Here is a 26,946-nt window from a genome sequence, read left to right as displayed (position 1 = left end):
TATATATTGTTATATTTCTATTTGATATGAAAATTAAATTTTGATAATTATAAACAAAATTCAATTTAATATAAAATATTTTCAATTTTCTCAACCACGGGCATATAAATTTAAAACAACCTGTATACAACAAATTGTTATATGTAATTTTAAGAAGTGATTAGAATAAGCGTACGAAACTCGGAACAATGTGCTTAGAATAAACAAAGTGAATGACGCGTACCATTATCGTTTCTTCGCGGAAGGTCGATCATTAGCCTATGCTAAATAAAACTCAGTGAAATAGATGATAGTTCATTATCGTTTTTCGCGGAAGGTTTCGATCATTAGCCTATGCTAAATAAGACTCATTTGAAAGAGAGAATAGGTCATTAAAATTTGTATATAGTAGAAAGTATTTTAGAATGGGAATTAAATATTTTCTTTTGAAATCCATTAAGCATATTTAGAAAGATTAAAAATTGGTTTTGAGGAATACTGCGAATGAGAGTTGGTGGTGGAAGATTGATTTGTGAATCTGGAAGGGATATTTAGAAAGTAGGTGAATGAATGACAAAGTGAGGGCAGAATGTTTTGAGCTGTGGAGAAGTGAAGTCGAGTAGTAGACGGTAGTGTACGGAGAGTGAGAAAGCCGGTAGTTCCGTGAGTGTGGAGTATCTATCGTGGAACGAGAAGTAGGCCAGGTCGAGAGTAAAAGAACCTCCTTGAGCCAAGAGTGTCCCGGTAGCTGATAGCAGTTTCGAAAAAGGTAGAACACAGCATCACGACCGAAGCAGGAACGAGAGCTATTCGAGCTAGTTTTTCAAAGGAGTACATTACTGGAAGCCAGGACGAGGTTTGATCGCAGCCAAGGATAGCAGGAACGGGTTTTGTGTGAGGACATTTTCAGTTCACCAGGAAAAGGTCAGTCTCATTTGTTTGGACATGAATGTATGGGTTTTTCGTATTAAATTCCACATAAAAAATTGAATAACATAATCAATTATATCAGAAAAGCTTCATCAAACTTGAATAGAGTTGTTCCTAATAACTCCTAATAGTTAAATGTTAATAAAAACTTTCAATTGAAAACCAAAAGGAAATAAGATTCCCATTTGTAAATGTTATGTTTAAGAATAATAAGAAATAGCAAATATTAAGCATTGATTGCCTTTTAAATAAAATAAAAAATATTTTGATTATAATTGTAACCCATATGTGTATTTTTTTTACTCTTTTCTTTTCTATCCCGATTAGGAACCATTAAGAAATATTTAGAAGCCACGAAAGTAAGTAATTAATTTATAATTCGCCCTGAGATTGAAAACATATTGATATGTGATCTGGTTAATTAATTAGATTAGTATTAATACATTGATTAAATTAAGTGACATATAAGAATATTATCTCATATCAAAAATCAAGATCACAACAATATATATATATATATATATATATATATATATATATATATATATATATATATATATATGAGATGTAGATCCTTGAAACACACTCAGTGATCAAAAGATCCAAGGTTAATGGTTTGACGACCACTCGTACGAAATCAAACAGATGAAATAGAGAATGTGGAAAAATCCCCTTACGAACAATTCACACATCCACCATTTCGGGTTGGGAAAAATTTTTTGAATAGAATCAAAGATCCAAACACCAGTTCTTAGAAATGTGTTTCGCCCTCTTCAACCTCTCTGGGCTTATCAATAAAGATGAGAGGTTGAATATCTTTAGACACATTCCAATCAAAAAACAACATTCGAGACCTAGACATAGAAGGTGCGTAAATCTACGGCAAGTCCGACAATGACAGTCTCAAGTTTTAATTCCATAATTACTTAAAGTAAGTAAAATATATGTTTAAAAACATGAGATGTAGATCCTTGAAACACACTCAGTGATCAAAAGATCCAAGGTTAATGGTTTGACGACCACTCGTACGAAATCAAACAGATGAAATAGAGAATGTGGAAAAATCCCCTTACGAACAATTCACACATCCACCATTTCGGGTTGGGAAAAATTTTTTGAATAGAATCAAAGATCCAAACACCAGTTCTTAGAAATGTGTTTCGCCCTCTTCAACCTCTCTGGGCTTATCAATAAAGATGAGAGGTTGAATATCTTTAGACACATTCCAATCAAAAAACAACATTCGAGACCTAGACATAGAAGGTGCGTAAATCTACGGCAAGTCCGACAATGACAGTCTCAAGTGGTCGTCAAACCATTAACCTTGGATCTTTTGATCACTGAGTGTGTTTCAAGGATCTACATCTCATGTTTTTAAACATATATTTTACTTACTTTAAGTAATTAGGGAATTAAAACTTGAGACTGTCATTGTCGGACTTGCCGTAGATTTACGCACCTTCTATGTCTAGGTCTCGAATGTTGTTTTTTGATTGGAATGTGTCTAAAGATATTCAACCTCTCATCTTTATTGATAAGCCCAGAGAGGTTGAAGAGGGCGAAACACATTTCTAAGAACTGGTGTTTGGATCTTTGATTCTATTCAAAAAATTTTTCCCAACCCGAAATGGTGGATGTGTGAATTGTTCGTAAGGGGATTTTTCCACATTCTCTATTTCATCTGTTTGATTTCGTACGAGTGGTCGTCAAACCATTAACCTTGGATCTTTTGATCACTGAGTGTGTTTCAAGGATCTACATCTCATGTTTTTAAACATATATTTTACTTACTTTAAGTAATTAGGGAATTAAAACTTGAGACTGTCATTGTCGGACTTGCCGTAGATTTACGCACCTTCTATGTCTAGGTCTCGAATGTTGTTTTTTGATTGGAATGTGTCTAAAGATATTCAACCTCTCATCTTTATTGATAAGCCCAGAGAGGTTGAAGAGGGCGAAACACATTTCTAAGAACTGGTGTTTGGATCTTTGATTCTATTCAAAAAATTTTTCCCAACCCGAAATGGTGGATGTGTGAATTGTTCGTAAGGGGATTTTTCCACATTCTCTATTTCATCTGTTTGATTTTATATATATATATATATATATATATATATATATATATATATATATATATATATATATATATATATATATATAATCGGTTTAAAACGTCCTCCGAGGTCTTCCGATGCCCAATCTCCATGCATCTCTATTTTCCCAAAGGTCTTCGTCTAAACCTCTCTCTCGGATCTCTCTGTCTATTCCTTCTCTCCAGCTCTTTCTGGGTCGGCCTCTTTTTCTCTTTCCATGTGGTGACCAATCTAGAATCTGTTTTGGCAGACGGTGTTCTGGCATTCTCTGCACATGTCCATACTACTTTAGTTGTTGTACTCTTATATCTTTGACAATCGTATGTGTGACTCCATAATCTCTCGTATACGTTCGTTATTAATTCTTTCGAGTTTTGATTTTCCCGCGGCACGTCTCCAGTAGTCCATCTCCGTGGCTTGTAGTGTTCTTTCAGTAGTTGTCTTTAACTGCCACACGTCACTTCCATACATTACTATGCTCTTTATAATAGTGTTGTATATTCGATGTTAATTTTTTTTGGATATATGTTGATCCCAAATAATACTATTTAGTTGAGATATGGCCCTTCTACCTTGAGTGTTTCGTTTTTTTATAGCCTGATCTGATTTGCCGTCGTCCGTGATTTCTACTCCTAAATAAGAATATTTATTGTTGTACTTAATGTGTTGTCCGTCGTTTAAAACTAGATTCTGTTCGTTGCCACCGATGTTCATGTACATGGTTTTCTCTATGTTAACTTCTAATCCCCATTTTTTGTACTCTTCGATTAATTTCCGAGTCATGTATTCCAGATCGTCATATTCGTTGGCAATCACAATTTGATCATCAGCAAAACATAGAGTGTACAGGTTGTTATTATTTAATTGTATACCCATGCCGCTGCACTTCCGCTTCCAAAGTTTTAATGCTTGTTCCAGATATATTTTGAAAAGTGTCGGCGATAGGCAGCATCCCTGCTTCAGTCCTTTGTCTACTACAAAACCTTTGGAAACATTCGTTCCTATTTTAACTTTGGCCATTGATTAATAAGTACATAGATACCTCACCTTTAGGTAAAACCGAATTCAGTGTTAAACTCCGCCCACTTACACGTCTTTGCCCCCCAAGTCTAAGTACTAACTGGCTGGACGGTGGCGACATTTATTGAAATTTTTGCCAAGATTGAAAAATAAATTTGAGTCGCTTGGCTGGCGTAATAGACAACGATATAAGGGTAGTATTCAGCATTTTAACAAATAATTTTAACGCGATTGTAATCTCTATTTTGGAATTCCGATTTTACTTCAGATAAAACGCTAAAAATTGATTAATAAAAATAGTGAAGAGGTTTCTTAAAAATTATTTAATTATTAATACACTATTTCATTGGCATGAAATTTGGTATACATATATACTGATAAAATGACAGGGAATTTCCAACATATAAATAGTTGAGGGCCATCTGCCTAGGAACAATAGGTAAAAGCTGATAAACGGACAGGATTAGAAAGTTTAAAACATCACTAGTTAGATCATATTTCAAAACAAAGTAAATAAGTATATTTGAATGTTAATTCTTTTCAAACTAAGATAGTAAAATTAAAATTTTAGGAAAAAAAGATATTTATTATTTCTTGTTCTCAAGAAGTACTTTCATTATTGACAATATCGAAACATTTTATTATTAAAAGTCGAGAACAATTAAAAACCACGTTCATGTTTATATGAAAGTACTTTAAAAATGAAGGTATATTACTCTTGAGAAGAATTAATATTTTTTAACAAACTTGGTATACGACTCATAATATTTGACATCTGATTCTTTCATTTTGAGTTTTAGGACGTGCAAGTTTTTATCAATAATACATTTTTCCCTAAACTGAATAAAAAAGTTTCCATATGATTCCAATGTTTTAAGACACACTGATATTGTTTTCCTGATATTATAAAATACTTGTTAATATCTACTGTATATATAAACTAAAGCTAATAGTGTAGTTTAACATTCAGTTGAGTCCACGATTATTTACCCGTGCGTCATTAATACCTGACGAGATAAAACACATACTTTTGATCTAGCATCATTCTCTTCCACGCATGAAACTAAAGACAAACCAGCTACCGCCTGTTATTAAGTAAAAACACATGTTTTTTATGAACGCACTAGACTAACTCTATTGCGCACAATAGAGAAAAAATTTTCTAGAGGATTTTGGTTCAGAAAAGATGTTAAAAGATATGACACATTATATTATTTTTGAAGTTCCTCCCACAAACATATAACTGAGAAAATGGTCCACTGAAAGCCGTGTAGACAGTGAATATTATTTCTATCTTTTTGATTTTCAAAATCTTTAATTTTTTAAAAATATTCTAAACCTGTTTTTAAGTTTTCAGTTGACTTGCTTAAAGTTGACATTGGCTTTCTGTTTGGATTACTATCACTACAATATTTGCTGTTAAGACCATCAAAAATATTATTTATAATTTTCAAAAATTCGGCAGTAAGAGAAGCCGTTTTGGTGTGTAACTGCCCTACAGACATTGCTGTTGATATTGCTGAGGCAATTGAGTTGGAAAAAATTTGTGCTGCTAATTTTACACGCATTTTTTGAAAATTATTAGGGTTTATATGAACGTTTGTCATTTTCACCATGCATCGTGCTCTCACACTGGTTCTATCGATGTTATATGTGTATTCAATATCTTGCCACGATATTTGTTTAGAATCGGCAAAAAACGTCAACTTTTTGTTAAGAAAATTATTTCTTAGACTTTTTAATAAGTGGGGTGTATGGAACACAGTGAAAATCCTCTGATTTCCTATTTCTATTGCAGGCTGATCCTTACATGCGCCTAACAGCTTAAATAAAGCTCTATTATTAGATGCTTGATCACACAACACTTTTGGTATATACCCAATATTTTGTAATTTTGAAACAACTTCAACTACAATGTTTTTTAAGTTGTCGCTATGTATTGGACCACCTGTAGCAAGCCGCGTAGCCTTATGTAGCAAGCTGCGCATCATGAAAACCAGACCTGTGTTGGCAAGTTTGTTTGTTCTGTTCTTCCTAAAGCACCTAAATCTTGAAACCCTTCTACAATGTCATCTAATTTATTGTACTCCAATTGTTTTTTCAAAGAAATTTCATCAAACATTAACACACAAATTTTTTTCCACTCATCCATTGTCTCTACTTTTTTCTTCAACTTGTCAATTAAGGAAATGTTTAAACCAGTTATTAATTTTATGACACGCAACCAAGTTTGAATTGTTTTTAGTGAAGGTAAGATAAAGTTGAGATCTAATTAAAAATTTTTAACAACTAGGAGACTTATAATAAATGGCCAGAGCTAAATCCTTTTCATTGTGACTCCATTGTGAACGAGTTTTGTGTGAAAACTGCATATTAACAAAAGTGTTCACGTATATGTTTTTATTTTCTAACAGTACCTCTATCATGAATTTGGTTGCCGATTTTCTGTTTTTTGTTGTTCTTCTACAACGCTGACTGTTCTTCTGACGGCACTTCTTCTTTAAAGCATTTACTTGATACTCCAATTTTTTTACCTTCTCCGTCAATTCAGTTTCAAGTTTTGTGGGCAAATTAATATCAAAACTGGAAATATCACTGAGACTATTACTTGATCTCTTAGACGATGGAGTTGACCTAACCATACAATCGCCACTTGTAGATTTTTTACGTTTCGTACCGCAATAAACGTATGTAGAGCATAATACTGGTGGGGTATCACCTAAAATAGGTAATCATTGAAATGTATGTGTAATAATTTTAATTAAAGCAAAACAAGCATCTCCGTTATTTTTGGAGCGATACTAACAACGCATTCATATTTAAAAAAAATCTCTTTTGATTTAATTGTATAAAAAATATATAAATCACTCAATATCAACTGATTTTATATAAAATATATTTTAATAGTATTATTCTCATTGACAAAGCGCATTAGGCAAACATAAAAATATTTCCAAAGTTGAGTACTCACCTAAATCAGTTGCTAACTGTGCAAATTTTAGAGGAACAGCATTTTTCCTTAATAACTTTGTTTGGCCACTTTGGTAAATATGTTCCACTGCATAATGATGCTGGCAAATTACCCTCTGTTTCAGGTCACTGATATCCATCAATATAATATCAATATTTCCGCAGTTTTTTTGCCAAATTTTTGTGCGCTCTACTAGTCCGTTCTTTAACGGTAAAATATTGCAAAACCTCTAAATTTTAAAGAACCGCTTGGATTGACATGAAATTTGGCATACACATAGCTAACAAGTCAAAGAAAAAAAGTGATATTGTGCCGATATGTGCTTTTGCCCTGGGGGTTATTCGTCCAAAGAAAGTCAGGAAATGGATAAACTGGCTAATTTTAAGTAACTTTTGTTCTATAGAGTTTTTTCACTAAGTCAATACTTTTCGAGTTATTTGGCAGTGACTATGTTTATTTTTTCAACAAAATAACCACGCTTTTAGACGGTTTTTCGCAAATAACTCAAATAGTAAGTATTTTGTCGAAAAAACATTCTTAGCAAAAATATAGCCTGTAAAAAATTTAAAAAAGTGGTGTATATATCACGTCTCTACACCTAGTAGAAGCAGAGTTATAGCTAATGAAAAATAGGTTCATATTCGTCAAATTCCAAATGGAATATTTTAACGTGAAATAACCAAAAATGAAGCACATTTCGGGGAAAACTCATTACAACTTATTTAAAGTGTTTAAAAAATCTTCATTTTTGTTTTATAAAAAAAAATAATCTAGCATCAAAATTAAACAAGTTACGCTCAAAATAAAGTTAGTCCCTTTTGGTTTTGGTAAAAAAATCGAGAAAATAACCCCCTAATTAGCATCTTAAATGAACTTAATCGTTACGACTTCACAAGTTTCTTGCCTTGTGTATATATTGTTTATATGATCTGTAAGTTTCATCGGTTCAAAGTCCTTATTATTGAAAGGGCTGTAGTTAAAAGGGGTTGAACGAGTCACTGATCACGAATGTATGCAAATTTAGAAACACCAAATCTTAATCAAGACTATTTTTGTTTTTCGAGATTTTTGGTATCTCTAACAATTTTGTAAGTTATTTTGAAAAAAGCATATTTTTCAAAATTTAAATTTTTAAAAATTTTACTTTACAGATCATATAAACACAACATAAGTAAAATAATTTTTGGAGCGGTGACGATTAATTTCATTTAAGTTGCTAATTAGGGGGTGGTCCTCCCGATTTTTTTTTGCAAAAACACAAGGGATCAACTTTATTTTAAGCGTAACTTGCTTAAATTTAATGTTAGAAACTTTTTGTAAAAACAAAAATAAAGCTTTTTTTAAACACTTTAAAAAAGTTATAATGGGTTTTCCCCAAAAAGTGCTTAAAAACTTCAACTCATCAATCTGAATCCTAACATTACTATGCTTTCTTGATGTTAGCAACCTATTTACTTCAGTACCCAAAAATGAAACAATTAGTCTGGTAAAAACTCTCCTAATCAATAAGGTTATTCAGTCCCATATCATTTCTTCGATAATAGATATTCTACAAATTTGTCTATCACAAGATTTCTTCATTTTTAACAATAATTTCTATATACAACCAGATGGTTAAGCAATGGGTAGTTGCTTATCCCCCTTTCTAGCTGATGTTTTTATGCATCATTTAGAATCCAATTATATCATGAAAAATCCTGAAGTTCTACATTGGTTTCGTTACGTAGATGATTGTCTCGTTTTTGTGGATGGTCAGCAAGACTCAGCTAATCACCTTTTATTCAAAATCAATCAAATCCATCCCAATATCAAATTTACTATGGAACTAGAATCATCTAATGCCATTAACTTTCTAGACCTTTCTATTACCAGACTCAACAACCAGTTCAACTTTGGTATTTACCGCAAGCCTACTCAAACTGATCATGTTATCCATTCTTCATCCAACCACCCATTGTCTCAAAAATATTCTGCTTTTAGGAGTTTCATCCACAGACTACATACACTGCCTCTATCTACAGCTGAATTTAACAAGGAACTTAATATAATCAAACAAATAGCAGTCAACAATGATTACAACCCTAATATAATCGACAAGCTCATCCGGAAAAGAGAATCCAATCGCCTTCAGCAACTAGCTTACAATTCAAACCCAGTCATCACACCAATTTATAGGTCCCTACCTCTTCATAATTCTGTCATATCTGAGAAGATCAAACACATTCTCTGTTCTTCGGACAATGTCCACATATCATTCAAAGTCAATAACACTCTCAACAAAACATTATCTAACACTAAAGATCCAATCAACTTTATGAATCGTAGTGGTGTTTATAGATTATCTTGTTCTGATTGTGATGCCTCTTATGTAGGAAGAACCTATAGATCACTATCTACTAGAACAGCAGAACACACTAAACGTGACAATACATCAGCTTTCTCTCACCATCTCAAAGTCAACAAACACCACCTTAACATCCCAGATGGTGTGACCTTGATTCATAACATCCAAGATAAGAATACCCTTCGTTTAGATCTATATGAGGATTTAGAGATTGTCAGGGACGCAAGGACAAGTCCAAAGTGTGTTAACCGTCAACTTTCTCTTAACCGTGATTTCACCCCAATTCATAGACAATTATTTCCATAATTCTATATTTTATCCACCTTCACATTGGCCTTCTTTCCTATACATACCACTACAAACCTAAAATAAACAAAAACCCAAACAATATACCCAATCAAATATTCTTTTGTATCTTTCAGTTTCTTTCACTCTGTGCTCCAGGCAAGACTCTATCTCTTTCATCTCATTCTCTAATTATTTTCACTTAACATAATCATTTTCTTATTATATCAAAATCACACCATGGAACCCTTGATCTTTTCAGATATGACATTCTAATATAGACAATAACCAAAAAAAAAGGAAAAAAAAATTTTGTTGCATTTCCAACATTTTTAATTGATTCACTCTATTTTTTCATTTAGATTAAAATTAAAAAATAAATCTTAGCTATCAGCATTTAATAAATTTACTTAATATCAACTTTGGTCAATACAAAATTCAATCTAGAATTTCAATAGTTTAATATATGTGACATATTCTTTTTACATTTAGAGCTTACAATCTAAATTAATTTTTTTTTTTTTTTATCAAAACATGTACATTTCTTTCAGCGCAATTTTCCTAATTTAATATCAGTCTTTATCCATTTAACAATTCACACAATTTATTTTCAAAACAGTAATTATATTTCATTTATTTGTCCACTGAACATAGGCAACTTACCTTATCACCCGTTTTAATAATTTTTCTACATTTAGAATTTCAATAGTTCTATATGCGACAGACTTTTTATATTCAGTCATAACAAAAAAATTTTTTAAAAGTTTCTTGATCAAAATATGTACATAGGTTTTTTCAATTCTACTTCCTCATTTAATACCATTTCCTTTAATACCTCCAATAATTTACATTACAGATCTATAGATTGGTATTTCCTCATTATATTCGTTGGTTCCCTGAAACATATGCAACCGACCATTCCCTATTAGCATTTCTTCCAACTCTACAGCTGCTACTCTATTCAGATGTCATATTTAATAATTTTCTATATAAAAAAATTTTTCTATATAATTTTCAATAATATTCATTCATTATAACTTTACTCAAATAAATATAATTATTCTTAGTCCTATACAGTTGACAAACAGTCTATGACGTCACAGCATATGAGTAGAATTTTGCCTTTGTTTTCGGTGCATTAATGAATATATTATTACAGCTTATTAACCTTTATTTACAACTTAGATTTCATAACAAACATTTTTAATAGTGGCATATTCCCAATTTAATAATTAAGTTAAATATTAATTCACTCTGTCAAATTTTCCGGTTGACATTTGACAAATCCACCAATCTTCTTTGACATCTTGTCATGAATTTTCAGGCACCAATCTGTCTAATCAGTTGGTTGTTAACCTCTCACCTGATCACAACCTTGTGTAAATTCCGAGCAAGGATGACATACATCCACATGTGATATATTTTTAATCTTAAGACATCGACTTATTGTCGATTACTACACAGCTCATAATGTAGCAATAATGTTATTTTGAGGTTTTACACCTATTCAAGTGGCTAGTTTCAATTACTTGTACACTGGACGTAAGTAACCACATTTTCTTTTTTTTAATTGTCAAAATTTCACCCTTTTGCATTTCAATCTAAGTGGTTCACTTATTTCCAGGTTTACACTGAGGATGGTCAGTTTGACCGAAAACGTTTTGTTGTACTTCCACTCCCTTGTGGATAATTTTTAAGAATTTTTTAATAAATTATATACCTACATACAACAGAAGTGTTTACTTCATTCTACGTTATATTATTATTTGTTCCATCGTTTCTTTCAAAACATCCCGCGTAAACACACTTATGCGTTACAGAGGCCATTTTACCTAAAATGTGAGTCCTTTTTTTAAATTTTGCTATAACTTGTCACAACACTTGTCACAGATAATACACCTATAGGGTAAGTTCGGCCCTGACACTACTCCTACCTCCTCGCAAGTCAGAGAGGGAATGAGAAATCTCGATACGGTTTTCGAGTAGCGCCATCTAGTTGTTGATACGTCTTTCGGTTACCAAGAGGTGAGCTATCTAGAGGAATATTTATAATCAATGCTTTGGCGTTGGCGTTATCATATAGTTTTTCCACTGCTGTTATGAGATTTGAGTTGATGTTCGTTTGTCTTAGAGTGTTCCATAACTTGTTTTGGGGGATGCTATCGTAGGCCTTTTTTAGATCAACAAACAAAAAGTGGACTTCTTGATCTACAGCAACCTTTTTTTCTTAATTTACATACAAATTACATACAAATTAAAAAAAAGATCGATCGATCGATATAGAAAATGATAGTAGTTTTAAGTTGCCATTTTTTGTTTTTGAACTCGTGCATTTGTCGGCTCCCAGTTCCCCCTTCACTTACTACGACTAGTAACCAATTGAACTACATTTTTAAAAACTCGTATAAAATACCAGCTTTTTTTTTTATTTAGAAATAACCGCATTAACCACGAAGGTCATCAGCGGGGTAACGAGAATACAATTAATAAGTTTACAAAAGTATGAAATGTGTACAATTAAATCTTACTTGCTAGGTTACATTTATTAAGGAATTGAAAAAGAGGTTTACAGTCGGTTTGCAGGTTAAGAATGTCTTTCATATTGTTTGAATAACCAGATATAGATTGTTTGTAAGCGGCAAATTCATCACATTCTGTTAGCACATGTTTTACTGTTACTGGTATATTACACCTTCTGCATTTTGGTGCTTCGGTATGGGTAATGAGATGCTCATGAGTAAGTTTACAGTGTCCTAACCGAAGGCGAGATAAGATGACTTGGTTCGATCTGTTGGTTGTATGTGGATTCCATGGACCAGTATCTTCTTTAACGTCTCTTAACCTGCTCGTGGATGTTTTCCATTTTTCACTCCATAAATTGAGAGTCATTGATTTTAGTAATTGTTTTGTATCTGCGGCTGGAATTGATTGTTCTGCCAATGTTGGTAATTGCGCAGCTGTGTAAGCCCAACGATCAGCGTTTTCATTTCCCTCGATTCCAGAATGAGAGGGAACCCATAGAAAAACTATTTTTGAGTCTGTTTGATCCAGACTGTGTAATATTTCTTTGATTAATATGACTATAGGATTTTTCGTGAAGGTTTGTTGTATGAGTCTCAGTGAATTGAGTGAGTCAGATATTATTAAGGAGTGTTTGGTTTGTGCATTGGAAATGTGCTTCAACGCTTGTAATATGGCATAAAGTTCACCATTTAAGATGCTGTGGGAGCTGGGAAGCTTAAATAAATATTTGGTTTCATTGTTTATGTATACTGCTGCTCCTACACCTTGGGAAGACTTAGACGAATCAGTGAATAAGTGGGTATAATTTTTATATTTTGCTACTATTTGTTTATAATTTTGATATATAAGACGTGGATTGGTATCGTATTTATTATATTTCGTCAATTGGGTGTTTACATGTGGCGTTCTGATAATCCATGGAGGAATGCTGTGTTCATTCATTAACCACGTTCTGGGGAAATTTTGGAGATTTAACGTTGATATATACCGGTGAATTCTAACATAAAAGGGTGGTGGAGAGTTGCTATGTTGAAAAGTTGATTTGAAACGATTACAGAACGTGTTTTTGTGAGCAGGAATCGATGGTATTGATGCTATTCTGGAGGCATAGGATAAACTAATAATTTGTCGTCTGAAAGATAGAGCTGGTTCGCCCAGTTCGCAGTATAGGCTTTCTACAGGCGTTGTCCTGTAAGCCCCTAGAATTATTCTTATTGCGGTGTTGTGTATAGTATCTAAGCATTTTAATATTGAAGGGCGAGCAGATGTGTATGCAATACATCCATAATCAATTTTCGATCGAATAAGGCTTCTGTATATTTTTAGCAGCATTAGACCATCAGATCCCCAAGACTTGTTTGCTAAGCATCTTAATAAATTTAAGCCCTTTTGACAAGAAAGAGTTAGTGTTTTAATATGATTTTTCCACGACAGACGTTCGTCGAATATCATGCCCAGAAAATTTATGTGTGGAGTATAGCTTAGTTTCTGGTTGTATAGGAATATTGATGGTCGATGCTGCTCTGGTATGTTTCTTTTTGAGAATAATATGCAATTTGTTTTGTTTGGGGAGAAATTGTACCCAGACATTATAGACCAACGTTCGAAGGATGTTATGCATTGCTGAAGGCTTTGAGCCATGGTGCTAAGACATCTTCCCTTAATAAACACGATCATGTCATCTGCGTAAAGTCTGGCTACAACTGGTTTCTTTAAATCTTTTAAGACATCATTCATAGTAATTAAAAATAAAGTTGGGCTTTTCCCAGGTAAAGTACCAGCTTTTCTAATATGTAAAACGAGTTTTTCTACGGACAGTATTTTTAAAGTTATTCTAAACTATAAAATTTCAAAAATTTGGCATTAGGATTTTTGACTATATTATGTAATTATTTTTTTATCTCTTTTTAATACATTTTGATACTATCACTCTTTTACTTTCATTTGGAATACTCAGAATTGCCCTATCTTCATTATTTTGTCTTATTATATCTTCTTCTTCTTCTTTTGGCATCATAACCCTGGATGGGTCTTTGCCTGTCTGGCTATGTCCTTCCATTCAGATCTCTCTTGGGCCCTTCTCCTCCATTGTCTTATATTCATGGTTTTCAGGTCGTCTTCCACGTCATCCAACCATCTCGTCCTGGGCCTTCCCTTTTTCCGCCTTCCTACCGGCTTCCACTATAACATCTTCTTTGTCGTATTCGTGTCTTCTTGTCGCTGAACATGTCCCAGCCATGACAGTCTTTGACTTTTCACAAATCTTACAATGGCATACCCTTCATTCAGATCATTAACGACTTCGTCGTTTCTCCTGATTCTCCATGTGCCGTCTTCCTCTTGCACCGGGCCATATACTTTTCTCAGTATCTTTCTCTCGAATATCCTGAGTTGGGCGTCATCTTTTTAGTCATTACCCAGGTTTCACAACCATAGGTTACTACGGGTCTAATCAAGGTTCTGTAGATAGTCATTTTGGTTCTTTTGTCTAATAATTTCGACGTCATCAATCTTTTATTAGCGTAGTATGTACGATTTCCACTGGAAATACGTGCATTAATTTCGCTATTTACGGAATTCTTCTGATTGATTTCTGTGCCCAGATATGTGAAGGCATCCACACGTTCAATACTATAGTTGTCTATTGTTATATTATTTTCATTCTCATTATATGTTATTGCAAAATAAAGGTCTGTGGGATAAACAAATAGAATAACGCTTAAACTAATTAATGGATGGGTCTCAAATTTTGATGGTTTGTTAAGTACCCCAATACCCAACTTTGGCTGAAACACTAAAGTTCTAAGAAAGTTTTAATAAAAGTTATTAACAAATAACGATTTTCACTTATTTTGCAGTTTGCGTAGCAACAAATTAACTTTTTAACTTTCAAAAATCGGCTTTTTGAAGGTTTTTCAATGTTCTAAAAAATTAAATTTTGTAATTTTATGTCAACTATTTAGCTTTTGAATGGGGTGCAAAAAATCGAAAAAATCGCGATTTTTGCACTAAATTGTTAATAATTAAAAAACGGACGGTTTTTCTTCCTATAGGTTTCTTTCCTATAGGGAAAGAAACAGGATGGTTTTCTTCCTATAGGTCTACAATAACTAAAAAGTAGTTAGCTACCTGGATCTTTGAGTGTCCCGAACATGGTATATTTCTAGCTTATTTCCCTGGAGTATCACCCTGTTGTAGGTGTATAGCCCGTCAAGAAGTAGTATTTGTTCCGTTACTTCTTCACTTCTGTTATTTTTACCATTCACAATTACTCCCATGTATTTAACTCTTGCTGAACTCTTTCAAAAGTTTAGTTTTCTATATTTGTTTCTCTCTTATTATCTTTTCTTTTAGAGCAGATTAGATATTTTGTTTTTCCTTTGTTAATTTCTAGACCTTTTTCCTGTGCATCATTTGCCATAATCATTAATGCTTCTTTTACCCTTCTTATTTCTTCCCAAACGAACTATGGCATCTGCATTGATGAGACTATTGCTGTTAAGGAGTGGGCAATAGTTCCTTTAATCACGCTGGCCTTGACGCTTTCTTTTACTGCTGCATTGAATAGTGTGGTTGACAGGGAATCACCTTGTCGCATTCCTGTTTGGGTTTGTGCTTCCTCCTTCGGTTGTTTCAAACTGTATTTGCATTTGTAATATAGTTCTTCCACTCTTACTTTCCCCATGTGTCACGATTCCTTTTCAATCAAGTTAAATCAAAAAATAAAGTGACACGTATGTCGATGTGTAGTATTGATACGTACTGTCAGAGTGGCGGTGGTAACAATTAGAAAATGGCTATTATCCCGTGAACGTATTTTATAAAGTTATTTTATTGAAGTGGTTAATCTCTTTTCACTATTGAGGAGATTGATGGACTCATCATTTAACAACTTGAACACCATACAAACTATTACTAATATAAAGATAAATATAGAACGGTAATAAATAAATTAAAAAAAAGTCACAACAACAAAAGTTACTATTGTTAAGAAGATTTAATATTACCCAAGGTTGAGAAATACAAAACTATCGAGTGAATTACATACAAAAAACAATTAATATTGTTAATATATCGCACCTTTCGGGAAGCAGTTATACAAATGCAAATTTTTCACAAATTGAGTTATCAGCACTGAGATATTAATAATACTCCTCTTTGTCTAGGAACCTAAAAGTCAGAATTGCAACTTTTCCTTTATTTAACTGAAATATTAAATTTATTTTTTATAAATATAAAATCAAATAAACTTTATTGATTTATAAAACCAAATAAACAATAAATGCAAATAAACGAAACACGACAAATGTGCTAATGTCACTGTCACTTAAAATCATAAACATCAAAATTAATAGTAAACAAGATATCAGCGACATACCATTTTGTTTATCCTTGTTTACCTTATTGTGGTTTCTATGGACAAGCGGCTTAATTTTGCGATACTATGGTTTATTTTTAAACCAAGAGGAGTAAACTAAAAAGACAGATTCACACCCAAGAAAGTCACTAGAAAAATCACCAAATACATCTTCTTTTTTGGTTGATCATATCGGCTCTCGACGATAATCCATACATATTATATTATACTAATATGTCGCTAAAGAGTTCTAAAACAACTGTTTTTTGTATAAAAACAGACTAACAATCGTACAAAATTTCGTAACAGTGGAGTAAACTGGCCTGAGGTTGGACCAGTTACAAACAAGCATTACGGCGCGGTAAATTTGAATTACTCCTCTTGGTTAAAAAACATACATTAGTTTCTGTGAGTAAAAAAGAGATATCTTATACAAAACATGCCGATAATTCACATAGCAACTAATAACACAACAATATACAGGATATTCCTTTAAAAATAGCAATGTTAATGATGACTTCTGGTTTACCGGGAAGTTTTAGCAAGAGTAGGGAAGTTGTAGGAAGTATTTTAGATGTGCAGATCATCCACAGTCTTGCGGAAGTGCAAATTTTTAGATCTAAAATGATGGTTTCAGAGAGCTTATGTGCGGTATATGTGACATAACCTGTGTACAATTATTAGGGGAGTCAATAGAGAACGAAAACATGCATTGTTTCGGAAAAATTCAAACAAGCGTATATTTTTCTAAAACTTTTTTTGTTAAAAGTTCTACTCACAGATTGAGCCGCTAATTGTTTATTAATTGTTTAAACAATAACAATTGTTTTGTATAAATGATTTTAAAAATATCGTTGAATTCATCACTTGACTTTGATAAAATATGTTTCTATTTTGTTTTTGATTATGCTGAATCAGGGCCGTAACTACCATTGGGGCAACCGGGGCAGTGCCTCGGGCCCCGGCCAAGGGGGCCCCCGCAGGTGCCCCTTTTTTGATCGTGCATAGAGTTTAACGAGGAAAATAAAAATATGTATTTTAAAAGCCGATCCCAACGAAATATTTTCAAATAACACAATTTTAAAAAGGCCTTACAGGGACCCACTAGAACTGAACATAAAGTTTTAATTTTTGCACTGGAGAAATTAGTATTTTCGACTAAAATGCAATTGGAACAGAACCCTTAGAAGGGGCTGCTGAGGCCTGAGTTAAGGTGGGGCTCCCAAGACTTTTAAATTAATACTTAGGAAATTAGTTATTTTTGCGTAATAAAACCTAAAATGCCATTGGAAGAGGGGCCCGGGCTAAGCTGGGGCCCCCGAGACCTTTCGTAAAGATATAAATTGTTACTGAGGAAATTAGTTATTTTGGTGAAATAAAAACTAAAATGCAACCGGAATAGCGGCCTCCGGTCCCAGCTACTTTGTCTTAACCTATTTACCCCAGACCACATCTTGGTACGTGAGGTAAGGGTAAGATGGAATGAGCACATTGGAATCAGCTCTACCAGTACTACAGCATAACAAATCTAACAGCAGTGACGGTATTCGCCTTCGAGAGTGTCACTGCTGAAAGTACCGGATATCGTTTTCTAATATCTTCGTCAAATAGGATTCTGCTCTCATTAGAGCTGTATACAATTACTTCCCGGCGGTGTCCTCCTTTTTGACATTTTCCTGTCTCCGTCAATTCTTCTTCCACTTTTTGCATGTCGAATTTTACAGCATTCTTAAATTTTTCTTCCACCTTTTCAATTTTCTGTATCTCCTCAGCAATCTGCTTTACCTCTTCGGTTTTGAAGTTTCAAGAAATTTTCTTTTTATTGTTTCTTTCTATCTCATTTTGTTTTACTATCTGTTCATTTTGTTGTTTTTCTTTTAAATTTTTTAAAGCAAATAAAAAATAAGGTGATTTCAAAATTTTTTTGTGTTGGTCAACTAAAATAGCAATATGTAGGTTCAAGAAACTTTAGTCATAGAATCCATTAAAATGCGTTTTCAAGAGGTTAAATATCAAACATTTTTCCGGACCCCGCCTTCCGCTGGGGGGAAACCCCCAGACCCCCCGGCAGGGGGCCCCCAGATCACATTTGCCCCGTGGCTCCTAACATCGTAGTTACGGCCCTGTGCTGAATCCGAATATGGCATTACAATTTGAAAATTCAAAAATTTTGAGCTCGTATACAATATGTCTGCGTAACTAGGAACCATATGGGAAACTTTTTAATTATCAATTTTACGAAAAAAAGTTATTATTCATAAAATGCTCTGCATAATTTAAAACCTAAAACTCAACCATCAGATATCAAACTTTTTCAATTTTTTTACGAGGTGTGTCAAAAATTTGAATTTCAAGAGTAAAGTACCTTTATATTTCAGAATATCAAAAATTATTATTATGAAAAGTTGTTTTGAATTAAAAACTATGTTTTAATATGCAATACATCCTTCTAATTGAAAAAAAAAATGCAAATTTTTCTCAAATTACGGATACCCAACATAATTTTATTACAATTAGGATATTACAACTATTTTATTATCAATTTTACGAAAAAAGTTATTCTTCATAAAATGCCCTACCTGGTCTAAAATCTAAGATGCAACAACCATCAGATAAGTTTTTCAATTTTATACGGGGTATGTAAAAAATATGAATTTCGCTAACAGTTAAGTACCTTTATAGTGCACAATACTTTAATTAGAAGAATGTAATTGAATATTGAAAAACAGTTTTTAATTCCAAACAATTTTTCTTAATAACAATTTTCGATATTGTGAAATATAAAAGTACTTGCTCTTGAGCGAAATTCATATTTTTTGTCATACCTCGTATAAAATTAATAAAATTTGATATCTGATGGTTGCATCTTAGATTTTATCCGATGCGAAACATTTTATAAAGGAAAACTTTTTTTCGTAAACTGATAATAATAAAGTTATCAATAGGTTCTAAGTTACGCAAACATACTGTATAGTGTATAAGATCTCAAAACAAATATTTTTTAACATTTATTATATTTTAAGCTTATTATTAAATATTATAAGTATTTTATAGACCTGGATCCCGCGTACCAACAAAAAGTTGATAAATAGCAAGCTGAAAACTTGTTAATAGCTTAACGGTGTCTAGTCGGACAAACTTTAATGTATGGGAACACTGGAGCAGGAGAAGTTTTAATTGTGGAACAGGTTAAAAATTTGCAACGTCAGACTACGAAAACGTTCCATGTATTTTGTCGGACAGAACTTCAAATTGATTTGTTACCATTTCATTAAACTCTCATGCAAAAATCAGGTGTTTATTAACAAATGGGCATTTTAATGAGTGGAACATGAAGAACATGTCAAATGACAGGAATCATGTTGGTTAGTAATAGTAGTCTGATTTTTGCATGAGAGTTTAATGAAAGGGTAACAAATCAATTGGATGTTCTGTGCGACAAAACGTCTGACATCGGACGTGGGATTACGTTTTCGTAATCTGGCGTTCCAAATTTTTAAACTGTCCCCAATTAAAACTTCCCCTGTTCCAGTGTTCCCGCACATCAAAGTTTGTCCGACTAAACACCGTTAAGCTATTAACAAATTTTCAGCTTGCTATTAATCAACTTTTTTTGATACGCGGGATTCAGGCCTATTAGGTAAGTTGTACAGAAAAAGTTTTGATGACTTTGTACGAACATTTTTTTAACTGATATTTTTCGGTTTTTGTATTACATTTTTTATCTTTTACAATTTTCTCAAAAAGAAGTTGTTTATTTTATGTCTTAAAAAAATAATGTAGTGCATTTCAAAGATTACATCTTAAGTTTAAAAAAAACATATAAAATTGTAATATATCTGTTCAAACTTGAGTAAAACCCTTGTAAAATGATAGTAATTCTGCAAAACTACGTAGTTTTCAAAAATTACATTTTTTGAGACGTCCGTCGTATCATTTGAATTAAATGTTTGAGATGTTTTTAATGAAACATCACTTTTTAAGATGTTTGAAAAGTAAGTTGTGCTTTGTGATTTGAGAGTTATATAAGTAAAATTGTATTAATTACACATTTTTAAATAATTTTTAAACAAAAGTCATGTAGTCTCACTTTCCTTTCACACCGTACTTAGGCCCATAGATTTCATTTCTTTTTATTATAAATGCCAGATAGCTTAATAATTGTTCTTTTATGTCCAATTTGTAAAATTTCATTTGATCCATTAGTTAAAGAATTATATTAAAATAACCCAACCGTGCGCTTCGCCGAACGCTAGTATACAGTGCGGCAATGTTTTGAGAAGGGTGACTTTAGCGTTATAAATAAAAAATTATAGAAGCTATGGATTTAATTTTAGAAACAACCTTTAAATAAGGTTTTTTGTGTAAAATTTTCTGAATTTTTCATTGGTCAAGTCAGTATTTCTAAGATTTATATTTTCGTAGTTATCTAAAAAAAACAGCTAATTTCGCTGTTCAGTTGTTTAATAAAAAATAAAGCACCCACTTCTGGAGTAGAACTTTTTGATATGTTGTTTATTAAACATTTCTTAATCAAAGTACAAAAAGTTCTATCTTGTTTGATTTTTTCCGAAGTTAAAATCTCTATTGACTCCCCTATATTAACATCGTAAGTTTTCATATTTTATTTTTGTAGGTTAATGTTACCAATTATTACAAGAGAGATCATTAGCCTTTTACATGTAGGTCAGAATGCAACCGAAACTGTAGATCTGAGTACCTATGGATTTTTATATGGTACATTTCCTTCTGCACCTACCGTCTTTGTCTTTGCTAACCAATATTCAATAGATGTTGACCTGGTTAGTATATTTATATTTTTATTTATAATTTATGTAATTGACATTACTGACAAGAAACTTAAATTCTTAGAGAACAAAAGTCCCGTGTTAACTTTAAAAGTTTTAATTTATCGAATAACATTTTTGGATTTCCATAATTATAGAAAATATTTATTGATTTATTGAAAAAATGAAAACGATTAATTAAATAGAATAACAACAAATTAAAAGAACTCAAAAAATATGTAATTAACAAAAAAATATGGAAGTTAACAACTGAGTGACATCCCTTTTATTTTTAATTGCATCCAAAATTCTTCGAGGCATATTTTTTTTACTAAGTTCTGACAAACGTCTGGTGTAAATTAATCCCATATTTCTTGCAATTTTTCTTCATTTCATTGACGGACCTGGTAGGTTATTTAGTCAATGTTTTTTTTTATTTCGCGCCACAAAATTTCTATCGGGGACAAGTCGTGACTGAAACCCATTCCAGAAGTGGTATATCTAAACTGGTTTTTGAGGAATTCGTACTGATTTTTTCCACTAGGTATATAACTTACTTTGTAAATACCAACTCCTAATGTGTGACCCTCTTGGCGACTTGTTGGTCTAGAAACGTGTCTTCTAACATTTTATTATTATCCCGGTTATTAATAGCGTTCTTCGCCTTCCGACTCCTAGTTTCCAGCTTCGTCGGTCGTTCCATTCGCCAGGGTGAAGGTTCCTTTCCGTAATTGCCTCCTTAATGCCGCCTAGCCAGGATTGTTTCGGCCTTCCTCTCTTCCTTCTTTCTCTTGGCATCCATTTTAAAATTTGTCTTGGCAGCCTGGCGTCATCTAGTCTCTTTTGAATATTTTCTATGATAGTTGACTTGACTTCCATGATATGTCTGATTTGGTCATTTTGTATTCTTTCAAGCCTCGATTGTCTAGCTGATCTTCTCCAGAAGTCCATTTCCAGTACAAGTAGGCATTTCTAGGGATTTAGTAAGTTGCCATGTTTCGCTTCCATAGATCAATGTGCTTTTAAAAAGATGGAGTTAAAGATAAGATGTTTTCTTTGATTTGATCATTCTTTTGAACGTAGCATCGTTTAGGCATCCAATCTTCCAACATTATAATGCGTCTTAATGCCCTACGATCTGCCTAGGTTATTTTACTTGTTCGTATATTTCTAGGTTTTATGACGACCGAAGCTGTAGCTTTGTATCTTTTGACTATAGTTCTTACACTATACTATGACTATATTGGCGATTTACGAATTCGATTTTTAGATATAGTAGTTAGATGTTAAAAAATGTTAAATTAATTGTATTTTACCCATAATTTTGTAATTCAGCCAGATTAAGTTTAAGAATACTATTCACAAATTTTTTTAGATTGCTAGCGCTATGGTTGTTTGCACTTTCGTTAGTGCTCCTTTGATGTTTGTTTCCGCAAAAATGATCACAATCACAAACTGTGATCCTTCAGAATATATAAAGCAACTGGATTCATTTACTTTGGATATAAGCATATTGAGCCTTATTGCCTCATTTTGGGTACTCATGGTACTAATCTTAACAAAGAAGATCCTGAAAATACCCCATAAAATAACAGCTGCTTTAGTTATATCTCAAGTAAGTAAATTATTAAAACGTATTGTTGTGAGTACTCAATACATCATGCATCATGTTATCATAATATTATCTGTAGCGTCATTATATTTTTGAAGTGAATACTTCTTATCGTTCGATATGGAATTTTGGCGGGTGTAAAATCGTATTGGGCGTACCTCAAAAATCGTGACGCGAGAGGTTATCTTGCGGTTACCCCTCGCGCTATAAGTACGGTACTTAAACTTATACTGGGTGTTTCATTGGGAAACGGAAATACTTTAATACTGAATAGAGGCCACCGAGGCGGTTCTAGATATACTACATTTTTTGCCCTACCGACTTTTATAACCGAGTTACAGGGTGTTTTATCGATTTTGCCCATTTCTTTCCTAAGCCATAACTTTAGATCCACCCTGTAGATTTTTTTGATATTTGGTACTCATTCAAAACCCAAACGACCGACATACTAACCACAAGAAAAATCCAGGTCCGGATTAACAAAAAATTATAAAGTAATTGTGACCTTAAAACAACACCCTGTATATTCAAATTTTGAAAATCTGTTTGCATATTTGAAAAAGCGCAAAAAACTAAGTTTATTGATTTGTTTCAATTTTTCGGCCAGACAATTTTTTGACTTTAATTTTGAAATTATATTGAATTTTTTAAGAACTCTGACATTAAAAATCAGGTATTATTAACTTTTAATTATAAATTATTAAAGTTAATAAATAAATACTCATTTTAAAAATAATCAATATTTATTTACGACATTGGAACGATCCAATTACTAGTCACAAGAAAAATCCAGGTCCGGATTAACAAAAAAAATATAAAATAATTGTGACCTTGAAACAACACCCTATATATCGAAATTTTGAAAATGTGTTTGCGTATTTTAAAATAGCATAAAAAACTGCGTTAAAAGGTGCATGTCAAATTTTTGCGCAGATAATTTAATTACGGAAATTTTAAAATTATATTGATTAATTTTGCCAAGGTGACAAAAAGCTGTCAGAAAAATTAAGAACAATCCCAATGTAATTAGGAAATCGATTCGAAATCTGTTAAAACGAGCAAGGAAATGTGTCGAACAAAATGGTGGACATTTTGAGCAACTGTTAGATATAATAAAAATTTAATTATTTTTTTAAATGAGTATTTTTCATTAACTTTAATAATTTATAATTAAAAGTTAATAATGCCTGCTTTATAATGTCAGAGCAGAGGTCTTAAGAAATTCAATATAATTTCAAAATTAAAGTCATAAAATTGTGTGGCCGAAAAATTGAAACAATCCATTAAATTTAGTTTTTTGTGCTCTTTTCAAATATGCAAACAGATTTTCAAAATTTGAATATACAGGGTGTTGTTTTAAGGTCAAAATTACTTTATAATTTTTTGTTAATCCGGACCTGGATTTTTCTTGTGGTTGTTATGACGGTCGTTTGGGTTTTGAATGAGACATATGTGTACCAAATATAAAAAAATCGACAGGGTGGTTCTAAAGTTATGGCTTAGGAAAGAAATGGGCAAAATCGATAAAACACCCTGTAACTCGGTTATAAAAGTCGGTAGGGCAAAAAAATGTAGTATATCTAGAACCGCCTCGCTGACCTCTATTCACCATTAAAGTATTTCCGTTTCCCAATGAAACATCCTGTATAGGTATTTAAACAAATTATATAGATATGTTATATTAAAATCATATTTTTAAACTGAATTAAGGAATTAATTGTTTAAACAAATTATGTCATAACAAATAATAACTATTATAATGCATTTATATCACCAAAACATACGTTATTTACGTTTGAGTTTGACAGATCCGTCAATGTTAAACTAATTTTTAAATTAAGTACAGTCGGAAAAATGAATGAATACCCATGAACGAACATATAAAACACGCTGTATTTTCCTGTCACCGTGTCACAAAGAAAAATGTCCAGTGCAAGTACATGTAATAATAATTATTACATGTACTTGCGCTGGCCAATTTTTTGTGTGACACGGTGACAGAAAAATACAGCGTGTTTTATAAAATATGTTCGTTCATGGGTATTCTTTCATTTTTCTGACTGTATTAATAAAATATAAATGACATTTGATAGTGAATTAAATTATTGTTATATAAAATAAATAAGATATTTAAAAATAAAATTTGAGTTTAGTTTGAAAGGGATAATTTATTAACAACTTCAAAAAGGATTGTACACTTTTGTATAACTGCATCCCACATAATAAAAAATGGACCCTTCCATGTATTGTTGACGATTCAAATTTACACGAAATATTTACTATAGGTACTTCATCAGTAATTAAATTTTTCTCCAAATTGAAGAAAATCTTGGTTTCCTTATTAAGAAAAATAATTTAGAGCTTTATATAACTTTATATTTACTTTGTTTAGATGTAAGACTCTTATTGTTTTAAAAATTTCAAATAAAAATTATTTTTAAAGATTGTTAATCCTAAAATTAACGGGTAAAATCACTAGTATATATTATGTATTAAATTGGGTATAATATGTATATTATTATACACATTGGGCCAAAGTAAACAGTCCACCTCGATATATTTTAAGGAAATGAAGAAACAGGTCAATTTTTGATCTAAGGGGAATACATTTTTACGGTACATACATCTGTCATTTGTCAGCCCCCTTTCTTCCACCTCCCTCCCCCTTATTTTTAAATAGGGAATTATTCTATATACACGACCCCTATTATAGGGGTCGTGTGCTAGCTCATTTGAAAGATTATTCAATTCTCTATTCAGTAATATTAACATTGACATAATTATTTATACAGGGTGCCCAAGAAAAATTATTTTGAATTAAATTAATTGACACAAAAAGAAGAATGTATGTAATTTAGTTAATTCAAAATACATTTTACTGCTGACAGTTATAAAAAACTTTTATCTGATAAATAAACATTGTTTGTTGTTGACAGTTATAAAAAACTTTTATCTGATAAATAAACATTGTTTGTTGTTTAAATTCAATATTCAACCTACCAAGAGGCAGATTGGTGACAGCTTTTACATTGAAATTAAACGAAAATCAATGTTTATTTATCAAAAAACATTTTTTTCTGTTTTGTGACAGCAGTAGAATGTATTTTGAATTAACTAAATTACATACATTCTTCTTTTTGTGTCAATTAATCCAATTAAAATATTTTTTTCTAGGACACCCCGTATAAATAATTATGTTAATGCTTATATTACTGAATAGAGAATTGAATAACCTTTCAAATGAGCTAGCACACGACCCCTATTCCCCATTTAAAAATAAGGGGTGGGGGAAGTGGAAGGGAGGGGGTTGACAAATGACAGATGAATGTACCGTAGGAATGTGTCCTCCTCAGATCAAAAATCGACCTGTTTCGTCATTTCCTTAAAATCTAATAAATACTGACAAATATCGAGGTGGACTCTTTTCTTTGGCCCACTCTGTATATTAAATTATAGGCATAATATATATTAAATAAAATTAAATAGAATCGAATGATATAATCGAATCTATAACAAGTATTCACTTCTGTCGGCACTCTGCAAGTGCCACGCTCTAATTTTTTATTTAAATTTGTCTTTTGTAGCTTATTGGTTGCCTTGGGGCGATATTATGGAACACACTACACCAAAAAGAAGGTATGGCGGGCTACATACAATTTTCACTGTTCAGTGTTGGTGTCTACAGTACCAGATTGTGGACAATGATTTTGGCCATAACTTTGCTGTTTTTACAATGTAGAAGCTTGTGCTATGTGCTAAAGTTACAACCTGTATTTCTGCTCATCGGATGGGGGTAAGATTTTCCAATTCAGTTATAATAACTCTTTAAAAGTTATATCCAGTACTTGGATGTATAGCTATTTTTCGGTTCTAGGCTTCCGATATTACTAGCTGCATTACTTTTGGTATTTGACAAAGCCAGTACTACGCCTTTTGAAAAAAGAAATCCAAATTTCGTGTATGGAGCATCACAGGCTATCATAGCAGTTTCTCTATTGGTTCTTTGTTTCATAGGTAAGTTATATTCATATGCGATAAAAATTTT

At 32.2% G+C, this 26,946-nt stretch overlaps 1 protein-coding gene across 1 annotated transcript in view; it reads left to right on the top strand.

The window, feature by feature from the left end:
* Positions 1-26,946, top strand: part of LOC114341748 (integral membrane protein GPR155) — a 116,722-nt gene that overhangs the window by 33,215 nt on the left and 56,561 nt on the right. Inside the window, exons 6-9 of the mRNA XM_028292561.2 lie at positions 21,139-21,304; positions 22,665-22,904; positions 26,486-26,694; positions 26,776-26,915. Coding sequence (XP_028148362.2) covers positions 21,139-21,304; positions 22,665-22,904; positions 26,486-26,694; positions 26,776-26,915 — 755 coding nt within the window. The remainder of the gene's footprint in view (positions 1-21,138; positions 21,305-22,664; positions 22,905-26,485; positions 26,695-26,775; positions 26,916-26,946) is intronic.

The sequence above is a fragment of the Diabrotica virgifera genome, chromosome 7 (genome assembly GCF_917563875.1).
Source record: "Diabrotica virgifera virgifera chromosome 7, PGI_DIABVI_V3a".
In the NCBI taxonomy this organism is placed as follows: domain Eukaryota; kingdom Metazoa; phylum Arthropoda; class Insecta; order Coleoptera; family Chrysomelidae; genus Diabrotica; species Diabrotica virgifera.
Note: the sequence above shows the minus strand (reverse complement) of the source record. Positions and strands in the feature narration are given on the sequence as shown.